The 23689-nt window shown below is 37.5% G+C and overlaps 1 protein-coding gene across 3 annotated transcripts in view; it reads right to left on the bottom strand.

Moving 5' to 3' along the window:
• Nucleotides 1-598: 598 nt before the first annotated feature.
• The window catches only part of CNST (consortin, connexin sorting protein), a 48647-nt gene continuing 25556 nt past the window's right edge, over nt 599-23689 (bottom strand). For all 3 annotated transcript variants that reach the window (XM_085055181.1, XM_085055182.1, XM_085055180.1), the window contains 7 exons: nt 23123-23209; nt 22543-22657; nt 20069-20090; nt 19799-19895; nt 13909-14780; nt 6321-6456; nt 599-4939 (listed from right to left, as the gene is read on the bottom strand). In XM_085055181.1, coding sequence (XP_084911307.1) covers nt 4734-4939; nt 6321-6456; nt 13909-14780; nt 19799-19895; nt 20069-20090; nt 22543-22657; nt 23123-23209 — 1535 coding nt within the window. In that variant the 3' untranslated portion in view covers nt 599-4733. The remainder of the gene's footprint in view (nt 4940-6320; nt 6457-13908; nt 14781-19798; nt 19896-20068; nt 20091-22542; nt 22658-23122; nt 23210-23689) is intronic.

The raw sequence follows: 23689 nt of genomic DNA, 5'->3' as shown, positions 1-23689 counted from the left end.
GCAGAAGGTTGGACTACAGACTTTCTGAGGTCCCTTCCAAACTTAGTTCCCTTACAGTCCTGTGAATGAAAGAACAAGTGCTATTGCACACTGAGAAAGAAATGGTAAAGTGGGAAGAAGACACAAGGAATTAAAATGAGTGGAGAAGTGCTGGAAAATGTAGTGTTGGCATACTCCCATTCAAATCAGAGGCTTCTGGGTTGGATTGACTTGCAACTGTTTGGGTTTATTTCATTGAGTTCAGAGAGCAGAATGTCTTGTCACCCACCAGTTACTAGGAATTCTGAAACTCACCATCTGTTAATTTATCTTCATAATGACATGTATGGCAACATTTTAGTACTTGAAACCCAACTGGCTGGTGGCACCAGGCTCTGGGGGGAAGTTGGGTTTTTGTTTAACTGCTGAAACAAAGAATAATTACCCAGGGAAATTACACCAAAAACCAGACCAAACCTTACCCGTTTTATCCTCATTTTCCATTCTGGTTTGGGCTTGACCATGAAGTTCTTATTGGAGGTACTGCTCATTTACTGGAATTTCACAGAAAATCTTCTCAGTCTTTTCAGACATTTAGAAATCACAGTACCCAAAAAGGTTCATGTATTTTCTTTGGGACAGTTTTTATTTTTTTTTGCTACAGTATGTAAATTACAAGCTTGGGTGACTTTCAAAGACAAATATTTACTCCTTTTGCTAAAGGAAGCTTAAGATAAATTTGTTACAAATAATTTTGATTCCTTTCAGATGTTCTTGGTTTTACATTACGTACAAAGTAGGCAAACACGTTTCCTTAGGAGGGTAACATCCCTTTAGGTAATTGAGTGTAACAGTACCCAGTCACACAAGAATCTGGACTTCCAACGTACTCTGTTTATTTGACAGTTCAAACTTGCCCTTTACTACCAAGAAACCTGAACAAGAGTTTCCTTTTTTGTTACAGTACTTCCTACTGCTTGTCACCAGGGCTACTATGCATCTTCCAGGTATGAAAGCAAAGATAATAGAAAAAAAATTAAAACACAGGCTGTGTCTAGATCACAAACTTCTGCTGGCATATCTGGGCTGTGGAATGTCTGCTTCCTTACTCACAGTGTCTTGAGAAGAAGCTTGTAGTATAGTGTGGTTACACTGCAGCACAGTGCTCTTCTTGGTGTAGTCTAGGCTATTTGGGGTGAGGGTGTTAATTATGCGGTCAGATTTTTTGTCAGCATATGCTGAATCTACATAAAAAGTCTTGTTGGTTTTTTCTTTATCACAAGAATATTTTTGAAATAATTATGCTCAAAGAATAAACAGAAAGATGAGGGTTTCTAGTGTGCTGCAGGTGATGAAGTGGTCACAACTTCTCTGAAGGTACACTAACAGCCTGAAATCCAGTCATATTTTATGCAAATATTTTTAACAACTGTCAAGTATGGAACCATTCCCTGGATCTTCCTACCAATTACAAATGTTTTTAAGTCAGCACAGTATATTTCCCCTACTGCCAAGCAGAACAGACATAAAGACACTGGCAGGGAAGGAAACAGCTCAAATAAAAAGTTACACACAAAAGGCTTTAAAATGCACCATGTGTGTGTTTGAAGGAGAAGCCTTTTTCCTCTGCTTTCTTCCCCCTGAAACAATCTTTGCTGTTGCTTGGCATTATTTTACCTCAACCATTCAGACAAGGGCAATAACTGTTCAAATCCACTATTTCTTTTCGCTTTTATTTACCTATCCGTAAGATCCTAACCCCTCAGGTCACCCAGGTGGAAGCAATGTCACCAGTATTCCAAAGAGAATGGAACATGTAGGAAAGCCAACATGAGGCCTGCCTGCACACTCTTTGGAGTTCCAACACAAAGCCAGTTCTGTTCTGTTGGTAGCTGCAAGTTTGATAATGTGCTACAGACCATGCAAACGATTTGCACTGACAGAACTATCACACGAAGCAAGAATTTGTACCATCAGCTTTTTATAAGAAATGCCAACAGAAACTGGATCCAGATTTGAACCCTCGGTTGCAACTGAGGAGTGAGCAGGTCAGATCAGGAGCTGGACAGCCTGTGCACATACAGCCTCTCTGCTCCCAGACCCTGAGAGACTGCAGGTGTGGTACCTTGGCATAGCTTGGGAAGGCTGGAGAGATGCTCCAAGTCACAAGTGTAGGGTATGTGAGTCACACAGAAGGTCTGGCTGCTCATTCTTCAGTGGGTACATGTTGGAAGTGGAGCCCAACCTCCTCAGGATCTTCTTGCAGGCAGTTCTGCTGATACAAGTGAGTCTTTGCACCAGGAATAGCACGAAGAGAACATACCAGGGTTTGGAGCACTGGCTTGAAACTGAAATGCTTATTAAAAATTGCTTTGACTTTAAATAGCTTTATAGTTTTAAATAAAATAATTATTTAAAAATAGTTTTAATTACATGAACCTCGAAGTTGCGGATCTTTGATCTCCATGTCTGATATACTTTTGAATAAATAGATCTATAAATACCTCTTGATCTTTTTGGTGATGAAGTGCACAAAAAGTTAAAAATATTTTTTCTAAGCTGAAATCAACAGTCGTCTCTTCAGGAATAAACTTAATATCCTGAAACACTCAATGCAAAGTTACAGAAACCCAAAATATATTCTAACTACACAGTCACTATAAATACATACTTTAACTGAATGCATGCTTTTTAATTACTCTGTGAGTAAATTGCCAAAAAAGAAAATTAAGCTTCTCTTTAAAAGAAAAACTAAACAAACAAACAAACAAACCCAGAATTCAAATAATAAACTGAACCAGCCAGTAACACTAAAATACAAAAGTGTCTTTCCCTTTTTCCTTTAGAGTAGCCCAGTATTATGATACTCTGAGGACACCAAACGAACAAAAACCCCCCACACTGCCGTTCTCAAGTTTCATTTTGAAAGCAAAAGTTTTCATTAATTTGGGCATTTAAAATTGGCTAGTTTAACATAAAGCTGCACATGAGGCTCCTAGGGTATAAATAAACTAAGCCTCCACAGTGAAAACAAAAAGAGAAATCATACATGCAGTTTATTCTAGAAAAAACATGATTTTAACTTTCACTTTAAAAACCCGTTAAGTTTAACAGTGCATTAGGAACAATGGAGCTCACTAGAGGGACAATTTGCTTGCAAATGTCAGAAAGCATGTTCTTTAATGTTATAATTCTGAGCAGTATCTCAAAGATTTCACTTCATAGCACTTTACAAAATAATATCCTAAACCTGAACACACTGCATCATACAAGGTCAGTAAGCAGGAAATCACAGAGTGGAGTGAAGTGGACCTCTCAAAAATGCTGTTTCCTGAGGTGTAGAGGAATTGTTTCACACTCACACTGTCAGCAGGGCTGGACCATTGTGCTCTGTGCAAGGACAGCTGCCACATGCTGACCTGAGTGGGGCCCAAAGGCCTCTGTTCCTAATTCTCACCTTCACTGTCCTGTCAGTGTTTCTCTCACCACCACACAGGGAGGGCTGAGCACCAAGTGATAGAAATACCCATTTAAAATGACTCATTGTACTGATCTAAATTTGTTTGTAAAGCTGATAGAGAAAGAACAGATTTTACAATACAGGTCTCAGAACTGCAGGGCAAATAGATGCAAATGTGCTTTATCAGCTGGAACAAGTGTCCTGGAATACTAACATGCCGTGGGTCTGCAGGGAACCTCTGAATCTCTGTTGGATCAGTCCCACTTTACATAACTTTCACTCATTGACAGAAGTTGCAGCCACACAGTTCTGTGATCCTGTGCACTCATTTGGGATGAATCAAATGTGAGCCCTAATTCCAATAAATATTCATAGACAAAGGCAAGGATCGTTATTCCCCATTTATGGAGGAGAAACTGAGGCACAAAGTGATTACTCCAAGTCAGTGACATAGCTGGAGGAAAACCCAGTTAGCCCCACACCTGCTACCAAGTGCTTTAAAATTGGCCAAAGCCATTTGACTATTTAATATGAATAATTTACTAAACATCTTACTTTTGTTTCTATTTAGTGAGACCAATGATTTCTTTTTTAACCTTCCATTTCTAAAACAACCCGCATGATACTGAGAGTAAAGGTCCAAGAAATTTAGTGAAATCTGCCAGCAGATTTATCCCATTCATGATATTCACTGCAAGCTATAATATACAGGGTTAGCATGGTAATCACCAAATGAGGGCTCTGTGAATGCCACTGCACTCTTCTCACTCCACCCAAATAATTACATGGCTCACCAGGAGAAATAAAATGGATAAAAACAGTAAGACTTAGAAAAAAAAATAATGTTTCCATAAAACAGAGACTTATTGCATGATAGCTGGAGGCAACACTTTTGCACAAACAGCTGTAAATTAAAGCTGTCCTTTTACTAAGCTTCCAGAGATTGCTTACACAATGTGTGGCGATGGGAGAGAATGCAGAAGACAGTTAATTTTCTTCCTTCTTCTTCACTTGCTCATGTGGATTAAAAGCTACTTGCCTACTCTCAAAAGGATGAAGATAATAACTTTTTATGCTCCCACACCACGCTGCTACAGTTGTGAACAGATGTGAACATTTTCCCACCTGATTGCTAAACTAAAATTTTTTTTGATTTCTAAGTAAATGTGAAAGTATATCATCCAATACACATCACCTGCAGATGGCAAGTGTTAGAGAACTTGAAATCACAATTTTGTTCTACCCTCTCCAGTAACCTGGTGAGCTCTCAACACGCTGTCTCCACCCCTTTCAGCTATGAGAAGGCTATCCAGTGTTTCAGTTCTTCCACACGCTGCAGTATCTGTGTATAATAGAAATCCATGTTGTCTGCAAAATCAGTACACACAGGAGATTCCATGTCACCAAAGGTGCAGTACAATGCAGTTCCTCCAATACTAAGGAAAACAGTTGCTATGCACAGCAGGATCAGCAAAATACAGGAGCCACCAGACACTTCATCTGTAAATAAGAGCAGAAAAGGTGGAAAAGGGTGCTATACAAAGCAATACAAATTGCATGCAAGAAAACCTGAGATAGGCTTTTATCATGAATGGATCAGGAGGTAAACACATTTAATAATGCTCACCATGTCAAAGTGACCACAATACACACCAGGAATTTTATGTTTCTCAGTCTTTTCAGAAGCTTAAATAGTAATATAGCTTCATTTCTGCAGTCTATGTACCTGTCCTTGCTGAGATCACTTGTGGAGTCATTCAACACTGTGGCAAAATACACTTACCTGTGAGAATGCCCCACAACCAAAGCCTTCCTTCATGGAATAGTTCACATAAAACCAAAGCTTTGAAACTTAAACAAACAGAAACATTCTTGCTTCATTTGAAATGACACTGACTGCAGTACAATGAACTGCTTGTGATTACTCTCACATTTTGACTTTAAATACAGAGACAAAACCTTCCTTTACTCTGCATCAGGGAGAAGAAATGGGGTAAAAGAAGAAACAGTCAAGTAATTTTTTTTGTGTGTTTGAAATCAGATTTAAAGTAATTACAATAAAATAAAACAACTTCCCTTCTGAATCAGTAAATACTTGGGGAAAAAGCACAGAAAAACCTCTAATTGGAATTTTAAATAAAACAGAAATAGTTTTAACAGAATTTCAATAAAAAGATGGGATAGGGTCTCTTTTAGGCCATAAATGTTTGAGACATGCTAATGCACTTTTAAGCACTAATTTATACCATTTTAGGCTGGCATACACAGTAGATAGCACTTTCTATATCATTAGCAATCAAAAGTATTTTTCTTAATATCTCATCAGCTTGAATATTAGAGATCTAAAACTCAAAAAAAACATATTGTATTTCTCATGAGGCTATTTGGCACATCAAAAAGACAGTAAGGTGTAAAGCCAGATTTAATGACAGCTAGCAAATATGTATGGATGTAAAATTATAAAGCAAAGTTAAAATCTGACACCCTCCAATCCCATGGTCTACTACAAAGGGTTGGAAGGGTTGGAAATATACCCATGGACAAAGCACAACAGATACAGACTTGTTTCTTTTGCATCCCTCTACCTACACAGTAAATGGATTTAGGGAGAAAGCCAACACCTCCCACCTCTAAGCAATGAACATTAATGAAAGGACTTCAAATACCTGTGACTTGTAAACCATTCAGCCAGAGTAAAAAACAGTGACTTCATTCTCAACCAAGCTTTAAAACAGAAGTGTGCTTACTGTGTCCTTCTGTGGTCTTATTACCCAAACCTGGTACAGATTAACAATCTTTGACTACTTTGCAGTTGTGAACAAAAATATTGATATCATTTACACCCAAGAGTACAATCCCTGAATTAACAGCTTTAAACTACCTTGATCCAATGTGTCTTCCATTTCTTGGAATCGCACTCTTCTCTTTGTTTGCCTTTGCTGAACTTGAGCAATTGTTTTTCCATCCCTGTCATCCCTCTTCTTCAGTATAGACACCAATCCTTCCACTGGTGCAATCTATCAGGAAAGTCAGTGAGTGGAACAAGAGATGTTAAATAGAGCTCATGCTTTGATTTCTCACAATGACTCAGGGAGGAAATGAGCTAAACAGTTAATAAAGTTTCCAGTCTACTTTTCTTAAACATTGCAGCACTTGTGAAACCTCCTTCTTGAAGACATCATGTCCTGAACACACAGGACAGCTGCTGTTCCATTCTGCTGCTTACTGACACTGCTTGCCCTTAATTGTTATCAAAGTTAAATACACACACATTTACTGCTTGGATCGTACTTTGTGTTCCTTTGTAAGCTCACATGGGCTGGGGCAGTGGTGAGGCGGATTTGTGTCAAAATCACTATCATCAGAGGGCAACAAGAAGTCAATGACACACTGCTGCTGCCTCTCCAAAGATATAATCCTGCAGAGACCATCAAATACTTATTGTGAGATTAATTTTCCAGCACTGCAATTGATTCCCCAGGGGGGACAAGCAGCTACAGTGGGGCTACAAAACCAAAGAGAGGGAACACCAGGGAAAAAGAAAGCTTCAGTGCTCTGGATAGATTCCAGCTCTACATTGTAATAAGCTCTCTGGATACAGCAGCAGCTCAAAAATCCTTCCCTACAGCCTGGTCACCCAAAACCAAACAGCAATACAGTCAACAGCTTGCACAAACAGCAATACAGTCAACAAGTCAATAAACCCTAACTTCTCCTTTCTATGCTATAGCATTTGGATTAGTTGCAAGAATATATGCTAAGCCATACTGGGATGGCTGAGCAGTCTGTAACTTCCTAGTTATCAGTGAAATGAAAGTAGGTGAAGTATCAGGAGAAAAATGCTTTCCTAAGCAAGTAGTTCCTGGTGTGCTAGAAATAACCAGAAATTAAAGTAGAAAGCATGTTTAGAATTTCCCATTTTTTTACCTTGTAAGCATCCTTGCCTCAAAAAAAGTGTAATTATTTCTTCCCAGATCTTAGTAAGACTTTAAAAAACTTATTTGGTAGATTAGCAGTAATATTTATTAAATTGTAAAGTAATATGTATACATTTGTGCTACAAATAAAACATACCTCATTTACTGCTGAGTTTGCAACTCATTTTAGATGACCCCAAATGCTTCTAATTTTCACAAAAACTCCAAACCCCCTAGACTTCCAAGTAACACTGTAGCTGCAGACAACTGACTGCTTCAGTCTGTCTATAACATAAGTTAGAAGACCATCCATATAAACTTGTTCACATTGCAATTCCAAGAGGTGTAGAAAACCAGAAAACAAACAACTTCATAACTTACGTCCTTAAGCTTGCTTCATGCTAGGAGCTTACATAATGCATCGATGCATGCTGCAGTCAGGGAGATGGTGCACTGCACACAGTGAGGCACGGGGCACAATGCATTAGGCACTGGAGCAACTTCAGCATTTGCAACGTTTAACTGATAAATGTGCCAATTTCACTTGCAGGTCTCTGGTCTGGCAGTATTTTATGGCCCTCAAACAGACAAATAATGTTACCCTGCACAACTCAGAGCTGGGCACTGTGGGTGTATGCCTACAGTCTAATAACTTTTCCAAAATCCCAACTGAGGGGGTAAAATTGATCTCTGCCACACTTTTGATACTCACTTTCCCTTTTGATTATCTGCTCAAGAGCTTGAATGGATTATTTAATGAAAGAATGCAATGAAGTACTTGGAAAGTAGTGGAAGTGTGGAGGAGGTGGAAATAAATTGTTTAAGTCAACATCCAGAGTAGTTGGCACAAATGACCCAGAAATAATAGTCTGCAAGTGTCTCATCACAACAGATGAGTGCACTGAGGTGAAGCTTCTACTGGGAATGTTAAATTACCCTTGCAAAACTGCCACGAAAACAGGCCAGCAGAAAAATCAACACTTAAATTTCCTTGTTGTGACAAGGAAGGGGGATCATGTAGGAGTGCTTTAATTTGGCTTATTTATTTGGAAGGGTGGAGATGAAATGATATCCTTTAGAAGAGTAGATTATTTTAAGCTTCTGCTTACAGCATTGCTTTCATAAAGAGGATCAATGGCTCCTCCCACACCACCCACACAGCAGGCTGGCTGGTGTCTGGCATGCTTATTCCCAAGAGGCTTGGACTGCACAAGGTGGGAATGTCACCCAGAGATGGCAGGGCATTCATACCAGCCTGCCCCAAGATTAGATGTGGTGGTCCATTCTGGAAGGCATCATTCCAGCCTGAGGCACTTCATTTTGTCTGCTGGCTCGTGGTAGTTTCTGAATGACTGTGTCACAAACTCTGGTCTTCTCCAAGCTTAAAAACAGAGGGCTATCCTTGACAGGATTATGTGGAAATGTGTTTCAGTAATTACAGTTACATAAAAGGCTTTGTGGAGGAAAGTCTTGCTACAATGAGGTTCATTTACTTTCCCTGTCAGCCTACATGGCTCCATTTCAGGATTTACTTTAAATGTATAAAGAACTCATTTGACACAGCACAGGTTTCTCTATTCTGAACACCTTTTGCTTAAAAGGGGGGAGAAAGTGTTTTGGACTTTGCAATACAATCAATGTGGCTAGTGTTATTTCCCTATCCCAACAAAAGCCATAAACTGTATTTTGAAAAATGACCCCTTCACATGATATGTAATTCATGCCTAGAATAGAACCATAAAATACACTGAGTTAGAAGTGACCCACAAGAACCATAGAGCCCAACTCCTGGCCCTACACAGGACAGCCCTAAGTGTCACACCATGTGCCTGAGAGCATTGCCCAAACACTTCTTGAACTCTGTCAGGCTGGTGCTGTGATCACTTCCCTGGGGAGCTTTTCCAGTGCCCAACCACCCTCTGGGTGAAGAACCTTTCCCTAATATCCACCCTAAACTTCTCCTGACTCAGCTCCATGCCATGACTATACGTCATCTGCCAAACTTCATATGCCTTTGAATTTCGTGAGTTATGCAGTTATGATTTTTTGTCTTTGTCTGCAATATACAAAGTGATTGTATTAGATCCATCTCCCACTAATTAACCATCCAAGCAGAAGGATTTAGCTGCCACCCAAGATGAAGTTTTACCATCCCAGTCTTTAAAGGCAGGAGGAATTTAAAAAGGGAGAATGCATTATTTAAATTGGAAGTTAACGAGGGAACTGTTATTAATACAGTTGACCACAAGTCAAGCAGAGGCTTGACTTGAACCACAGGCAGAAAAATGTAGGCTTGCACCAGACTGCTCTGCAAACAGCTCTTACATGAAAGAGCTGCATAAATGACCCTATTGAAACCTCAGATATTTTCTTAATTCTAAGCTGGGATAAGAAACAAAAGATGGTCTTGGAGCATTGGCGTAACTGAGCTTATTCACTCAGCTCTGCTGACCTTCCAAAAGTCTTTTGACTGGAGCTTTTATAATCACTGCACAGGAGCTGACCATGGCATGAGGGGGTGTGGTGGCATTGTCATCAACAGTCAAAAATGAAAGCAGCAATGACTGTTGGTTAAATATTGTAGCTTTTCTCTTTTCACCACCATTAACAGAAAGTGATTCTGCTTCAATAGAAAGTTTTAGACTTTCAGATAAATGTTAATAATCAGGTTGCAAAATTAGAAAAAATAAACTCTAATTATACTACCTCTCCTCTGTTTAAAACAGCATTTGCTAATAAAATATCAAAAAGCTTCTTACATTGTGCATATTTCAACAAATATGATGTATATATATCTATTTATAAACATGTTGGACAAAACGATGAAAATAAGGCCTTGTACTTCAAGTTCTTAGAGAAAACAAATTGAACCACAACTAGAACTAATTGTAGCATATAGACATAAATAAAAACCCCAAAATGGAGGCCCTACAAACTGGGAACTAGAAAGAAAAGTTCATTGTATGAAGTATTTTGGTCTGAATGCAGAGAATTACCCAGGAAGTTTTGTTTGTGTATTCTTGTGTGGGCTGTATTCCTTATTCAGTTACTTGGCAAAGGACTATAGTTTTATTACAGGCAATACCAGATATTTTTAAAGCAGTAATCCACAAAATGACAAAACCCAAGACTGCCCTGTGTTACAATAAAAGCATATCTAAGGTATCTGCTAACAAGATACCTTAGATATGTGAGTAATTTCAGTTTGAGGAGCTAGCTTAGCAGAGTCAGTATTCATACCACAACAGACTTTAACTATTTTTCTGCTGGTACACTTGACATGCAAGCACCAGAGCTACTTTTTACAGAGATAAATAGCTCAGATCCCGAGTAAGCACTTCACATGTAAGTGTAGTTCTTGCAAACTCAAAACTACAGGACTCATGCCATACAAGAGAACAGGGAATTCAAAACATTGCCTCCAAACCTAATAGAGATAGATGGTGACTTCATTTCTTGGTGTACAAACTGCCATCCAAAACCTTTATGCTTTCCAAAAAGAATTTCCCAATTAAAATTTTCTAATAAGGAAAAGCTTTAAGATTTTGCTCACTTCCCTAACTGTCACTCACATAAAAAGTTTATGCTATGACCTTTTATTTTATATGGCAAAATATAAATTTATTGAGGTTACAATTTGTTTTGCCACTGATGTGTAATTTCATTCTCACAAGAATGGTAGCAAAGATATCTAAGAAGAGCTATAAACATCTGATATCTGTTGCTGCCAACTGCTGACTGTGCTTCAAAGTTCTTTGTTAGCTGTATGAATCTCATTTCTATAAAATGACTGTGGTTTTCCATCATTTGCATGTTGTTGTACACGGTTTGTAGTTGTGAAGAAATACCCAGTATAAGAGCCTGTACAATATGCAAAGTACTATTTTAGTCTTGCAACTATTTAAATCCAGAGTCAGAATTTGGGGGATTTTCACTCTTGTAATTAGTTATTGTAAATGATAAACTAAAAGCAAGTGACAAAGTATCTAAATTAGAAACCTACATGAGATGATTCTTGAATCTCAATATGGAGACAAGCAAAACCTCTGAACTGTAAACATATACACAAGTATTTACTCTTCCCTATTTTCAATAAATTATTATTACATGTCAACTGAAGAACATTAATGAAAGTTTGTCTTACCATAGGATTTCTGTACCCAGGTTATTTCAAAATTATCTTCACTTCCACCTTCCATTCTAATTTGTTTGTGGCAGTTGTGTAAAAACTCACTCCATGATAAGCTTTAACACAGTCAGTTGGATAATTTTTTTCTTTTTTACTGCTACATTGGTACATTTCATGTGATTAATTTAATTTCACTCATGTGGCCACCAATGCATTTTCTAGATACCTCATTAACAACCACTGTATGAAAACTGCTATCTTCTTAGGTTGCCATAGCCTGAACAATGCAATTTCAAAGCCTTCAGGAAGACAAGAAAGGAAGAACTTTTACAGCTGGGTACAAAGATCAGCCTGCTTGTCAAAACTTCAGTGCAATCTTATTTTAGCAGTAAAACAGAATCAATAAATGCAAGTTAACAATGCTGCTTTCTCAGGGGTGCCAAACTCTTTCAAACGTGTCTTCCAGGAAAGCTGTAGGTGCTAACCACTTCTGAAAAACAACCCTTAGGCTACTGATGGGTGGTAAGATTAACAGGAAAAACATAATATAAGCGTATAATGAAACAATGCAAGCTGGTATGCTTAACTCATCCGGCTGCACCTTGAAGTTTCATTTACTACAAAACAACCCCAGCTGCTGCATATTACAAATTTTAATTGGTACTGAAGTTAATCCTTTTTCTCTTCTCCCACCCAAGCACCCTGCCTCACACACAACTTGGGCCTCTTGCTACAAATGATTCAAGTGGACTCTCACCAATGCAGCCAACATTATGCCTTACATGGCCAGAAAAAGTGCTATGGAATAATTCAAAGTACTTTTTCCTCTGCAGAGACTCAACTCTGCCATCAGAGTACTGGCAGTCCTAGCCTTGGGAAAGCAAACTAGAAATGAAATTAGATGCCCTGTAAAGCATCATCATCGGTCACAGGAACAATCAATACAAGCATAATTTTTCTAACAGTATCAATATGCTGCTTCCTATCCTATCCTCTAAAACACAAATGGCACAAACATAGCTATTTAAAAATAGATGCTACAGGATTCATTTAGGCTTTATCTATGTGAAACAGAACAGTGCTCCTCTGTTAAAATGCTGTACTTTCAGTGGGCTCAAATTTAATGCTGAGGGATGATACTTAAATTACTCTTTTGTTATTCATGTGTACAGCGTTAGCACAGACAGTCAACAAAATGCTCTTTTTCAAAACCAGCCTCTAAGTGAACACAAGCCAATGGATTTAGTGGAAAATTTGGGATACATGTATTAACATGCATGTGGGTTTCCACATCTGCTGGTGTACATGGCTGTCAGCCCTTGTATGTGGCATGCTTCCTGAGAGCCCACAAAAAAGGCAAGAGGCATGATCTTGGAAAGGATATAAGAAACTGTTTAGGTGGGGAGAAAACCCAAAATACTCTGCTTTCAGCATGGGAGACTTTACCAAGCATGTACTAACATCAGCACTGATCTCCAGTATTTAGGTCCCTGCTTGGCTACTGCCCCTGGGCAATTGTGGGGTTCTTGTCTCTGTGCATTAGCTTGATCTATAGAGAAGTACTGTAACTTTATTGTCAAGGGATATTGTATTGTTAAATATCTTAAAAATAGGGATGAACTAAGATGATACAAGTCTTCCCCCTCCAGCATCTGAAGTAACATCATTTCACAATAAACTCATTTTTTCATTTTAAAATAAAAAGCTCTTAAGGTCCCATGGATGCAAATGCAGCAAAACCAGAAGACAAATAAAGCAAAGATGTCATCATACACTCTCCAAAAAAGTCCCAAAGCAATAAATCTTCTCTATTTTCAGAAGAGCAATTTAGCTTATGAAGCACTCACCCTTGTTACAGACCTATCAGCAATGCTTAAGGAAGGTAGGTTCAGGGTTAGAAGCTCTTTCTTAGTTTGGGTTGAACAACAAATCTGCCTAAACTTGACAAAATTAGAGGCCCATTAATTAATATATGGAATTTATACATACGTAGTTCTCACCTATATGCAATAGGCACAAAAAAGCAAACTTTGTTTTATGCATAGAAATGAATGGCATTACATCATAGGCATTATGTAGATCTCTGACACAAAATTTGATTTAACTGGAATTGTGAGAACATCTCTTAACAGTCTCTTTTTATTCTTTAACAGAATAAAAAAAAAAACCAAAAACCCCAGGTATTCAGTCATATATAAAGATCAGTCAAATTTTTAGAAACACCATGCACTGTTGGTCAAGAAGGAGGCAGAGAGACGAAATGAAACTTTTTTGGAGTAACTCAAAACAATTAAACACATATAGATTTCAGATTTGAAAAAGTGATACACAGAGGAATATTTAACACACTTTGAAGTTAGCAATATCTAAAATATTTTAAGTGAGATAAACATGAAAGCTTTCATAGGATTCAAAATATTTACCTCAGTAATCTCTATCCTTCTTGTAAGTTCATCAAGAGAAGAAAAGCTGTCATCTAGTGATAAAGCTTCCAGAGAGTTATAAGATGCTCGTTCAGGTGAAATATCTGGAACAGTGTCAAAGTCCTCTTGGTTTGCTAAGTTTGCAGATTCTTCAGTGTCTATTATGTTTCCATTCAAAAATCTGAGAAATAAATCTTCCTGTTCTTCATTATTGACCTTCTGCTCCTGTCCTGCTGTTCTCTGTATTTCCTTGCATGCTCGTGAATGGGCAGCACTCTCATGCTCAGACACTTTATTACACCCAGAGCAATCATCTGATGCAGTTCTGTCCCATGAAGACTCTTCACCACCGTCATCAGGCTGTATCTGCTGCTGCTTTAAATCACTATTTCCAAGCTGGCCACTAGCAATTTCTGAAGACCCAGCAGCATGTTTTGATCTGAGCAGATTTCTATCAGCTGGCACATCTTTATCAGAAGGAACCAAATCAGTAGGCATATAATCAGCATCTGTTAAAACCAAAGCATCTACCATTGGCTCAAGAGGGAGTTTGACTCCAGGCTCCCCAGCCCCTTCTATTTTCACTGCATCCTTGGAGAGCTGTCTTTCCCTCAGCTGCAAACTGTTATCTTTACCAGCATCCCCAGATGATAAACAGCCCGAAGAAGGCCTGCCCGCTGTCCCTGTGGACTGGGTGTGTGGCTCCACTGTTGATTCAGCACTGCAATGCTGCTCCTCCATGTGGTCCTTTCCTGCAGCTACCCGAAAACTTGCTGCCTCTGTCTGTCTCTCAGTTTTGTTTTCACCTGGGCAAACAGTGCTCAGCTGTTTATCTTCTTTCTTTGGTCCAATGCCAGGACAAGTTTCAGTACCTAAGTGCAATAGGAAAAACAGTTCCAGAGTTTTTAAATGATTCAAAGCATCAGCCCGGGGGGGAAAGAGTATACTGTGATTTGATAACATTGTAACCTAATGCTTCAAAATGCACTCCCATAAAGGGCAGGTATTTTATGCTCCAGTCAGAATAACTTTTGTTAGTAGTCTGTGACTCCTGATTCAGAAAAAAAAAGTGTTTGCACACATTCTTGCAGGCAAAGATTTAGTGTCCTTCTGGAAAAAAGTTACTTCCAATATCTATGCAAATATATTTCTGAATAGTCACTTTTGTTCTAATGGATATTTTACATGAGTCATCTCATGGATGTCTGGAGTTCAGGCAAATGCACTTAATTACAGAAAACTGTATCTTGATGCCAGTGCATCTATCACATAGGGAGACATCTGCATTTCCTTTAAAGAAGCTGAAATCATACTAATTTAATAAATTTTAAATTCACAGATCACTAGCTCCTCTGGTTAACACCAAATTAAATAGAAATTACATTTCCCATAATGGACTGCATAAAAAGATGCTGCTTTTTGGATGCATAAGTTAGTTGACATATTAAAAATGCAATTTGATGCATCTTACTTCTGTATTCATATTTACAATACAGATGAAAATTATTTTTCCTATCTGAAATTTCAGAGACACAAAAGGAGTTCTACACAGCCTGTGAATTCACCTGCTACTGGCATGATCTGCTGATGAAGGAGTAGATGGTTAGCCCAAGTTGTCTATAAAATTATTAGATATTAACCATTACAAGAACTCAAAGCCAAAACTCCATTTTTAGGCTTATGAAAAGAGAAAGGGCCGGTTAAGAATTAAAGTGAGGAAATAAGCTAGCTATGACAGAAACTGCCTTTTATTCCATACTTTTTAATAAAAACTAAGTTAAGGCTATGTTATAATAGGACCACTGTTGCAGTAATAGTAATAATCTCAAACAACAAATCAATACCTTTAGAAAACACTTATTGCATTTCTTGGTCATAGTGAAGAGCAGAAAGGTCTTATGAACAGATTAATGAAGATATCAAACAATGCCCTTATTAATTGAGCTCTCACAAGAATGTCTGAAGATCTCTATGCCAATTTTATCCTTCCTCACCTGTTAAAACCTCACTAAAAATGTGAGCAACTTCAAGAACTTGTAACACAAAATAGTCACATTCATTAAAATAAGCGTTTGCATTAATTCATTGAACTGAAAAATTTCATTAAATTTCAAATTATCCCCCTCTTAATGGATAATGAAATGCAAGGTAGCACAGACAAGTCAGACTTGGAAACTGGAAAGAGAATATCCAAGCAAATCAACATGTGGAAAAAAAACCAGAACGGCACGAACAGAAAGAAAGAGTACAACAAACCTAACTTCTGTAAAACACTGAAAGAAGAAATAGGTGTGAGACAGGGACTTTTTAAAAATTAGACACAGATGAGTAGATAGCTCCAGGGATTTGTAACAGGATACTGAGCCCTTCACATACAGGTCATGAGTTCAAACACAGCCTGGATTATTGGTACAAGATTTTGTTACCATCTGTCAATTTTCCTAGTGGATACATCCACATTACAACAGGCATCTCTGTTGGCAGCCCCCACTGCAACAAAGATTAAATGGAATCGGAAATTAAATCAGATTCTTTACTGTGAAAGGTGTCCCTTGAGCTCAGGGCTCTGTTCCTAAGAAAGTAATAAATGATCCTAGCACTGTTATCTAACCACAGATGTACAAGAACTGAGATGCAAAGATCATTCACATCAAGTTTTTAGCAGTGTTTAATCTTTTCTTTACAACCACTTCAGACAACCCAAGCCCACTATAGACCGAAGGCAAGTTAAGAGAAATACTTGAAGACTTAATTAGAAAAAGATGCCTTTGCCTACACTAAGTCAACTAAAGACATATCCACCAGGGGCAGTCATTCTTCCTGACTGACAGAGATACTAAGAAGTTTCTACTGAAAATTTTTTAGCAACAAAAGCACTTACGGTAATTTAAAAAATGTTTTTTTTCCCCCCTAACAGAGTTGATTTAGAATCAATATTTGGTATTTTCATCACAGAAATCTGTAGGCACCACTTTGTCCTGTTAACCCAAGACAGCTTAGCAGACAGAGTACTGATCTACAGTAATCTACCAACGGAGAATTCACACTTCTCCATCTTTGTCCTTCTTCCCAATTAAAAACAAATCCCACAGGACCTAAAAGAAAAGAGGGTATAAGGAATTCCTCCCCATCCTGGTCTATATGAACACACTGCAAACTTATGCTAAGGGTTTTGTTAAATTCAGTATTTCATTAGAAAAGTTAATGAAACACATTAATTTATCTTTAGTTAACACTAAAGCTATTAAGGCTTTCAGTCAGAAACAGAAGAAATTAATGGGTAAAGGATGTACCAAATCTCATCTTTTAATATACACCCAATAGTATTAAGGGCCAAATTCTCTATGTTGGTAGATTCAGAGTGAAAATCTGTCAGAAAGTAAAATGTAATAGAACAGACAATTTACAACCCTTGCTCAGAAAGGCAGAAAACTAATTTAGGTACTGTCCCAGGAATCTTGACAAGATGACTTCTTAAAAAGCTGTTTCTCCATTGCTGTATTCCCAGGTGAGAAGAATTGAAAATTCTTAGGATCAGCTACCTACAGAGGCTCAAAATATGTTCCCATATACCTTCAGCAGATCAATAGAGGAATTTTTGATTTAGATTACCATGGAAGTTTGATTTCCCTTCAAAGATGCTACTATAGTGTAATGCAACAACCTCTACAATGTAATATAGACATTGCTATAATGCATTTTATGTATTCTTATTAATAATTGCTACATAAATTCTTATTGAATATGAATCCATATGAAGGTCAGTTCTCAAAACACTCGCCAGTTTCCTTTTCCTGTCTTACTGTAAGTCAGAGTTCTGCTACAAGCCACTAAGTGAGTTAAGTAGCTCTTCCTGTGGTTTGGAGGATACATTTATACGAAAAGTAAAAGTTTACATGTTTATTTCTCATTTTTCATTTGATTTTTCTCTATGAATAAAAAGTGACCCAAAAAGCAGAAGTCAAGGGTTCTAAGTTTTCAGCGAGAAGGCCCATGCATTTAGGCTATGGCTGAAAAGCTTAAATATCAGGAACTGTATGTTCATTACAATATAGGATTCTGCTGGGGTTCAGGCAAAATCAAGAACTCACCCGAAATGGTCATATTGCCCCTAGTCCTGAGCCGGATCACTCAAGCACAGCTTGTTATCTGAATGTCATTTCAGATTACAAATCACCTGTGTCAAATTTCTGTACTGTTCACACTGATGCCTTCCATACCCAAATCCTTCTAACTGCAACAAAACCCATTCATCCCCAGGCTACTGAGGCATTCACACTGAGGGGCAGCAGTAGCTAATGACCACATGCTGCTGAACAGCTGCTCACACCTGTCAGGGAGAGAATTCATTGCTTCCTCAAGAACGTGCCAATCTTGTGAAAAGCACCTTTTGCGAAGCTCAACCATTCAAATTTGAGTTAGGGTGGAAATATTCCTATCTTTGTACTGAAAGTACTTAGCACTGCTGAAAAATTCTCAGCAGAGCTGCTTTTTATTGGATCACATAGCTTTATTAATTTACCAGCATTTCACAGGAACCCAAAGATTTTGATGATATTTTCACAAGATTTACATTAAGAGAAAGGCATGAAAAAATCCATTTACACCAATAATTATTTCAACATTAAGTCCACATGTTGTACTACAGTATTTCAGCATCGAAAAAAAATGCTCCTGAATTCAGAACTTTTAAATGTTCAGAAATTCTGCTCTCCAGAAAGCTTTTGTTCACACTTGGAATACAATCAGTGAAAAAATTGTAACAGCCTAGTTTTATTTCCATGGGAATTTCCAGCCATCCAAAAAGAAAAAGCACTGTCTTCTTTAGATCTGCTTTCTGAGCTTTAGAACATGTTTGTTTCATGCTTCCAATATTTTAAGTTTAGTTAGGTTACAAGAATAAAGGTGGAAAAAAGGCAGGATAGGGGTCATGGTAAAAGAAGATGGAGATAAGGAAGATCCACACATGTAGAGAACTGTGATTCTGTATCTTCATTAATTTCTGACTCTCCTGAACATCCTGGCTGATACCCACTTGTAGGATAGTTCAGGTTGACAGGGACCTCCTAGGATCACTTAGGCCAATTCTCATCTTATGAGAAATTCCAGCTGGTTTTGAGGAAAGGTCCTTAGTTTAGGCCAATTTTGCCAACTGGAATATGGCAAAAAAAGAAACTTTTTGCTCAGAGAGAGGAGAAATAAAGTTCGGCCTGGTAGTCTACCAATATTCTTTTCCACACTGTCCATTTTAACAATTCATTAATTTGTAAATATTTCACAAGAACCCAAGGATTCTAACAAATTACTCAAACAAAACAGCCACTGCCCCAAGGCAGAAAAAGGAAAACAAGGCTGACATAAAAGTATAATGACATAAAAGAGATTAACTGAAGTATGTTTTTCTCTTCAAGACCCCCCAAAAGCTTCATCATTTTCTGTGTTGTTTCAGAAAAATGCATCTCAAAATCAGCACACTGCATGTAACTTAAAATAGTTTGTAATACTGTTAACTATACTGAGTCACCACACCTCAGAACATTTGTAATCAGATTGATTACCTTGCACTTTATACATGCAAATTATGCACCTTATCTCTAGTTTTATACAGCATTGTAACTTATGTAAACTGCTATAAATGTATGCACATCTAAGGCTTTTTTTGATGGAGGCTAGAATTACTTTATGATTCTGAATATCAATGACTAATTAAAATTGCATTGTAAACCCATTGTGCAGTTGTGAAAAAAAAATTCATCCATTTGTGCACCTATAGAAATCTAGCAAATGCTGCAGCTTCACATGAAATAGATTAGTGGTATTTATAGGAATATGTCATTACAGTATAACATTTAAAACAAATGTATGCACATGAACATACATACACACATACCTGATTTAAAAGCAGTAGGTTCTCTTTCCTTTAAATTTTTGGATTCCATTAACTGAGGCAAGTAACTGCTTTCCCATGTATTTTCTGCAGCTACTAGCTGTAAAATATGATAGTATTTCCTGTAATTTTTGGAATTAAACAGGAATGCTGTAACTTTTTGAGACATTCAAACTTCAAACAGCTTCTAAACTTGAAAGATCTTATCTAATATTTAAAATATATTTATTACTAATGTTTGACAGAGCAGAATTCAATTAAACAGCTGCTTACCTTATTTTTGGATGCCTGTGGCCTGCAGCAATAAAGAAAAGTAGAAAAAATTAAACAACCTAATAGCAACATTCTTAATAATAAATGTAATTTAAATCTTAGAAACCTTTGCTCTGCTCTAAAATTAGCACAGAACTTTTCTTCCACTCAAAGTGTCAGCCTGCTAGCATACTTTCAAGCACAGATCTGTACTTGTATGAATATCATCAGAAGACCAATTAGCCCTAACATTGTTCCACCTAATTGAAAAACTGCAACTTATCAAGCAATGTAAATTCCTGTAAAAGATTACGCTCAGAAGAAACTCTACCAACTTTTAAAATCATGTAAAGACTTAGTATCTACTACTATTTAAAATACTGATCACTATAAGAGAGATTGAGGAATGAAACACCCCCCAAAAAAATATTTCCTCTCCACACATTGGGACACATTCTCTGGGGTCTGTAAGGTACAGCAGCTCCCAGTGACTCCATTCAGATTCACAGGTGAATCAACACTGCTCACAATCAGTGTGGACTTTGCCAGCTGGACAGAGATTCATGCACAATGTGATTTATCACACATGATCTGTCTCACAGACTTTCATACAGCAGTGAAGATAAAATGCAGAGCATTTCATTTAAAGCTACTGAAAAAAATAGGAGAGATGAGGGAAGAGTATTGATGTTCATAATCTCTAACAAAAACTTCAAAAAGTTACATTGACTTTTAAATTTAACCATTTAAATTTCAAATAAAGGACACTCAGAACTATCTTTAAGGAGCAAACATGTCCAGTATGTAGCTGTGAGCCTTGAGTATCAGAAAATGTTACATTACTTTCAATTACAAAAGCAAAATGCCCACATTTTCCAAGACCTGCATGTTATTCACTAAAAATTAAAGTGTAATTTTAATTAAAAAATATATTGAGTTTAAAGCTTAGGAACAAAACCCTATATGAAACAACAAAAGCAAATAATCTTTTGCCTAGAGAGCTCAGAAGAGTAATAATATTAAATACAGAGAACAAATCACAGCAAATGAACACAAGCCTTAATTTTTATCAAATTGCAGGGTTTCTCAGAGCGGGGAATGATATTTCAAAACTGAAATGAAGGAGAAAGCAGAGTTATTCTCAACAAGGTGACAATCCAGGTGACAACAGGGAGGTGCTGCTCGTTGCAGCATACAAATCACAACAGACTTGAGTCTCAGTCTTCCTGTGGGCTGGCAAGGTCATGTGCAGGGAAATGTAGGCTGAGGAAGCCCGCAGGCACTCAGTGCCATCTCCCAGCAGCAGCACTCTGCGGGTGTCAAGCTGCAGCTCCAGTGCCAGACCTGCTCCCTCTTCCTGCAGGAATGCTGGAATACCTTTCCAGTGCCTTCCTCCCAAAGGTATTCAGAATACAAATAAACAATGCCTCCCTGGGCTCTGGAAATCAGCTGGGGTGTTTTCAAACTTTGGTACTATCACCCAGAAGAAAAAAATCTGATAGCCAAACCATACTCTTTATGAACAACAGCAGCATTTTGGCTTTTGTTGTATCCAGATTGACTAAGCCAATGCAAATGTACTAGAAAAAGTTCTCTCTCCATCTGATTGAGAGCATCTCTCCTGCCACAGGCAGGCCTTTTTACTGCCTTTGAATGTGCTTAGTTTCCTTATTGTTGTTGACTGATCATTTTTCAGTGGCAAGTCATATAATTTTTTCCATCTGTCCCTTCAAATCAATGTCTGGACCATAGGACATTCACCCATAAAAGAACAGATCTCCTCCTCCTTCCAGATGGGTACAATACCAGATGTTTTACTACCCAGAAAACTCCCCTAGGTACTGCTGACAAGTTTGTTATACTGTGATTATATTGATTCTGGAAACTGATGGATCAGGCAAAGCAGGTATGAACTGATATTTCACTGTTCAGAATACTGTCATACTAGGAAAGCACAGAATCGCTGCTTCATGTAAATGCAACCTATATGAAATTAATAGAAGATAACAAGAACTACTTAAAGCATTAAGGAATTGTCCTAAAATGTGGAAATTTGAGAATAAAATCATATAGGGTAGCTATGGGTGCCAAGTCTGAGATGCTGGGCAATTGCATTTCAAAACAATTATTAAAACAGTAGGTATTAGACATGAACATCATCATCAGTTCTACAGTCTCTCTCTTCCTAAATTAACACTATTCAAATTTTACTTTGGCTGAAATAATAAAACTCAAAACTCCATTTCTGGAAAACTGATGGTGTGCTAAAACCAGTTCAGATCTAGTCTTCATACATTCCTCAAACAACGTGAAAACTGATGGTAACAAAAATATTTTAGTTACATACCACAAAAGACTACCACTTTATAACCAAATTCAAGTCAGCGGGATGCAACTTTTATTTTGACACTATTTTAAAACACCCACACTGGCAAGGAGATAATAGCTACAGCAACATATTAGTTTCAAAATTAATAAAACTTTCTTATACTTACTGTTGATGTGAAGAGCAAACTCTAGTAAGCTTTTCCAGCTCTTGGCCACTCAGTTCTTTATCTGAATTCCTCAGTGCTGTAACTGGACTAGGAACTGCTGTTTTCCATTTTCTTTCTAAATTAAATCAAAATAATTTCTACTCAAAATATTATAAAAGTAGCATTTGCTTAATATAAAATAAATAGGTGAAACTAATTAATGGAGAAATATTGACAACTTTCTGTGTTCTACAATCTCATTTCAGACTACATAGAAAAGCATCCTATTCTTTCAGAACACTTTGTTTTCACCACATCAGACTCACTAACCCTAACCCAAAAATGAGCTCAAAACAACTGTGGCTCAAACTCTTGATTAACAGAATAAAGACTTACAAACTATTTGCACTTTTATAATTAAATATGTGCAAATAAATCCAAAGCAGGAATACTTCTCTTGTAACGAGCTCAAAGAAATTCTTATACAAATGCTGCTTTTGGCATGTAACTTTTTAGCCTGGCAATATGTATAACTCTATTATTTGGAAATACAAACTAAAGGAAGTCTTTCTTCTACCATATTAGTTTAGCTGGTACTCACCCCACTGTTCCTGTATGGAAGAAAGATTTGCAAGCAGCTGCTCATGATACAGTCGCTCAAGCTGAATGAACTTCATCGCCTTCTCATCTGAATGGAAGGTTAAAGGCAAATGCTCACATATGTGGACATGGTATGACTTATTTATAATTGGCACCATGTTTGACAGGAGAGCAATTATACACTTGAAATTTGAAATAAGTGAATCAAAATGAGTAAAGGCTAGCATCCAGATTTCTGTGCAAGGAAGAAACAAAATAGCAGACATGAAAACAGCAGGCACGAAGTAAAATAAGTTGAGAAACATTCAAAAAATGAAAATCCTATTCTTTTCAGCAGCTACCTCTTCCCACGTGCCTTAAGCACAACAAAAATTTTTCTAGAAAAGAAACAAGTGAAATGTTACTATGCTGATAACTCTTACCAAAAAATGAAATCTCTGAAAAATGAAAAGCAAAACAATTACACAAATACCAGCATGCATCTCTCGAGAAATACAAATACATGCCAATAACCATGATCAACTGAAAATATGGCTCCTCTCTACTGACCAGCTGGAGACAGTGTTAA

Source organism: Lichenostomus cassidix, chromosome 3, assembly GCF_008360975.1.
Source record: "Lichenostomus cassidix isolate B80296 chromosome 3, HeHo_3.0, whole genome shotgun sequence".
NCBI classification, from domain to species: Eukaryota; Metazoa; Chordata; class Aves; order Passeriformes; family Meliphagidae; genus Lichenostomus; species Lichenostomus cassidix.
Note: the sequence above shows the minus strand (reverse complement) of the source record. Positions and strands in the feature narration are given on the sequence as shown.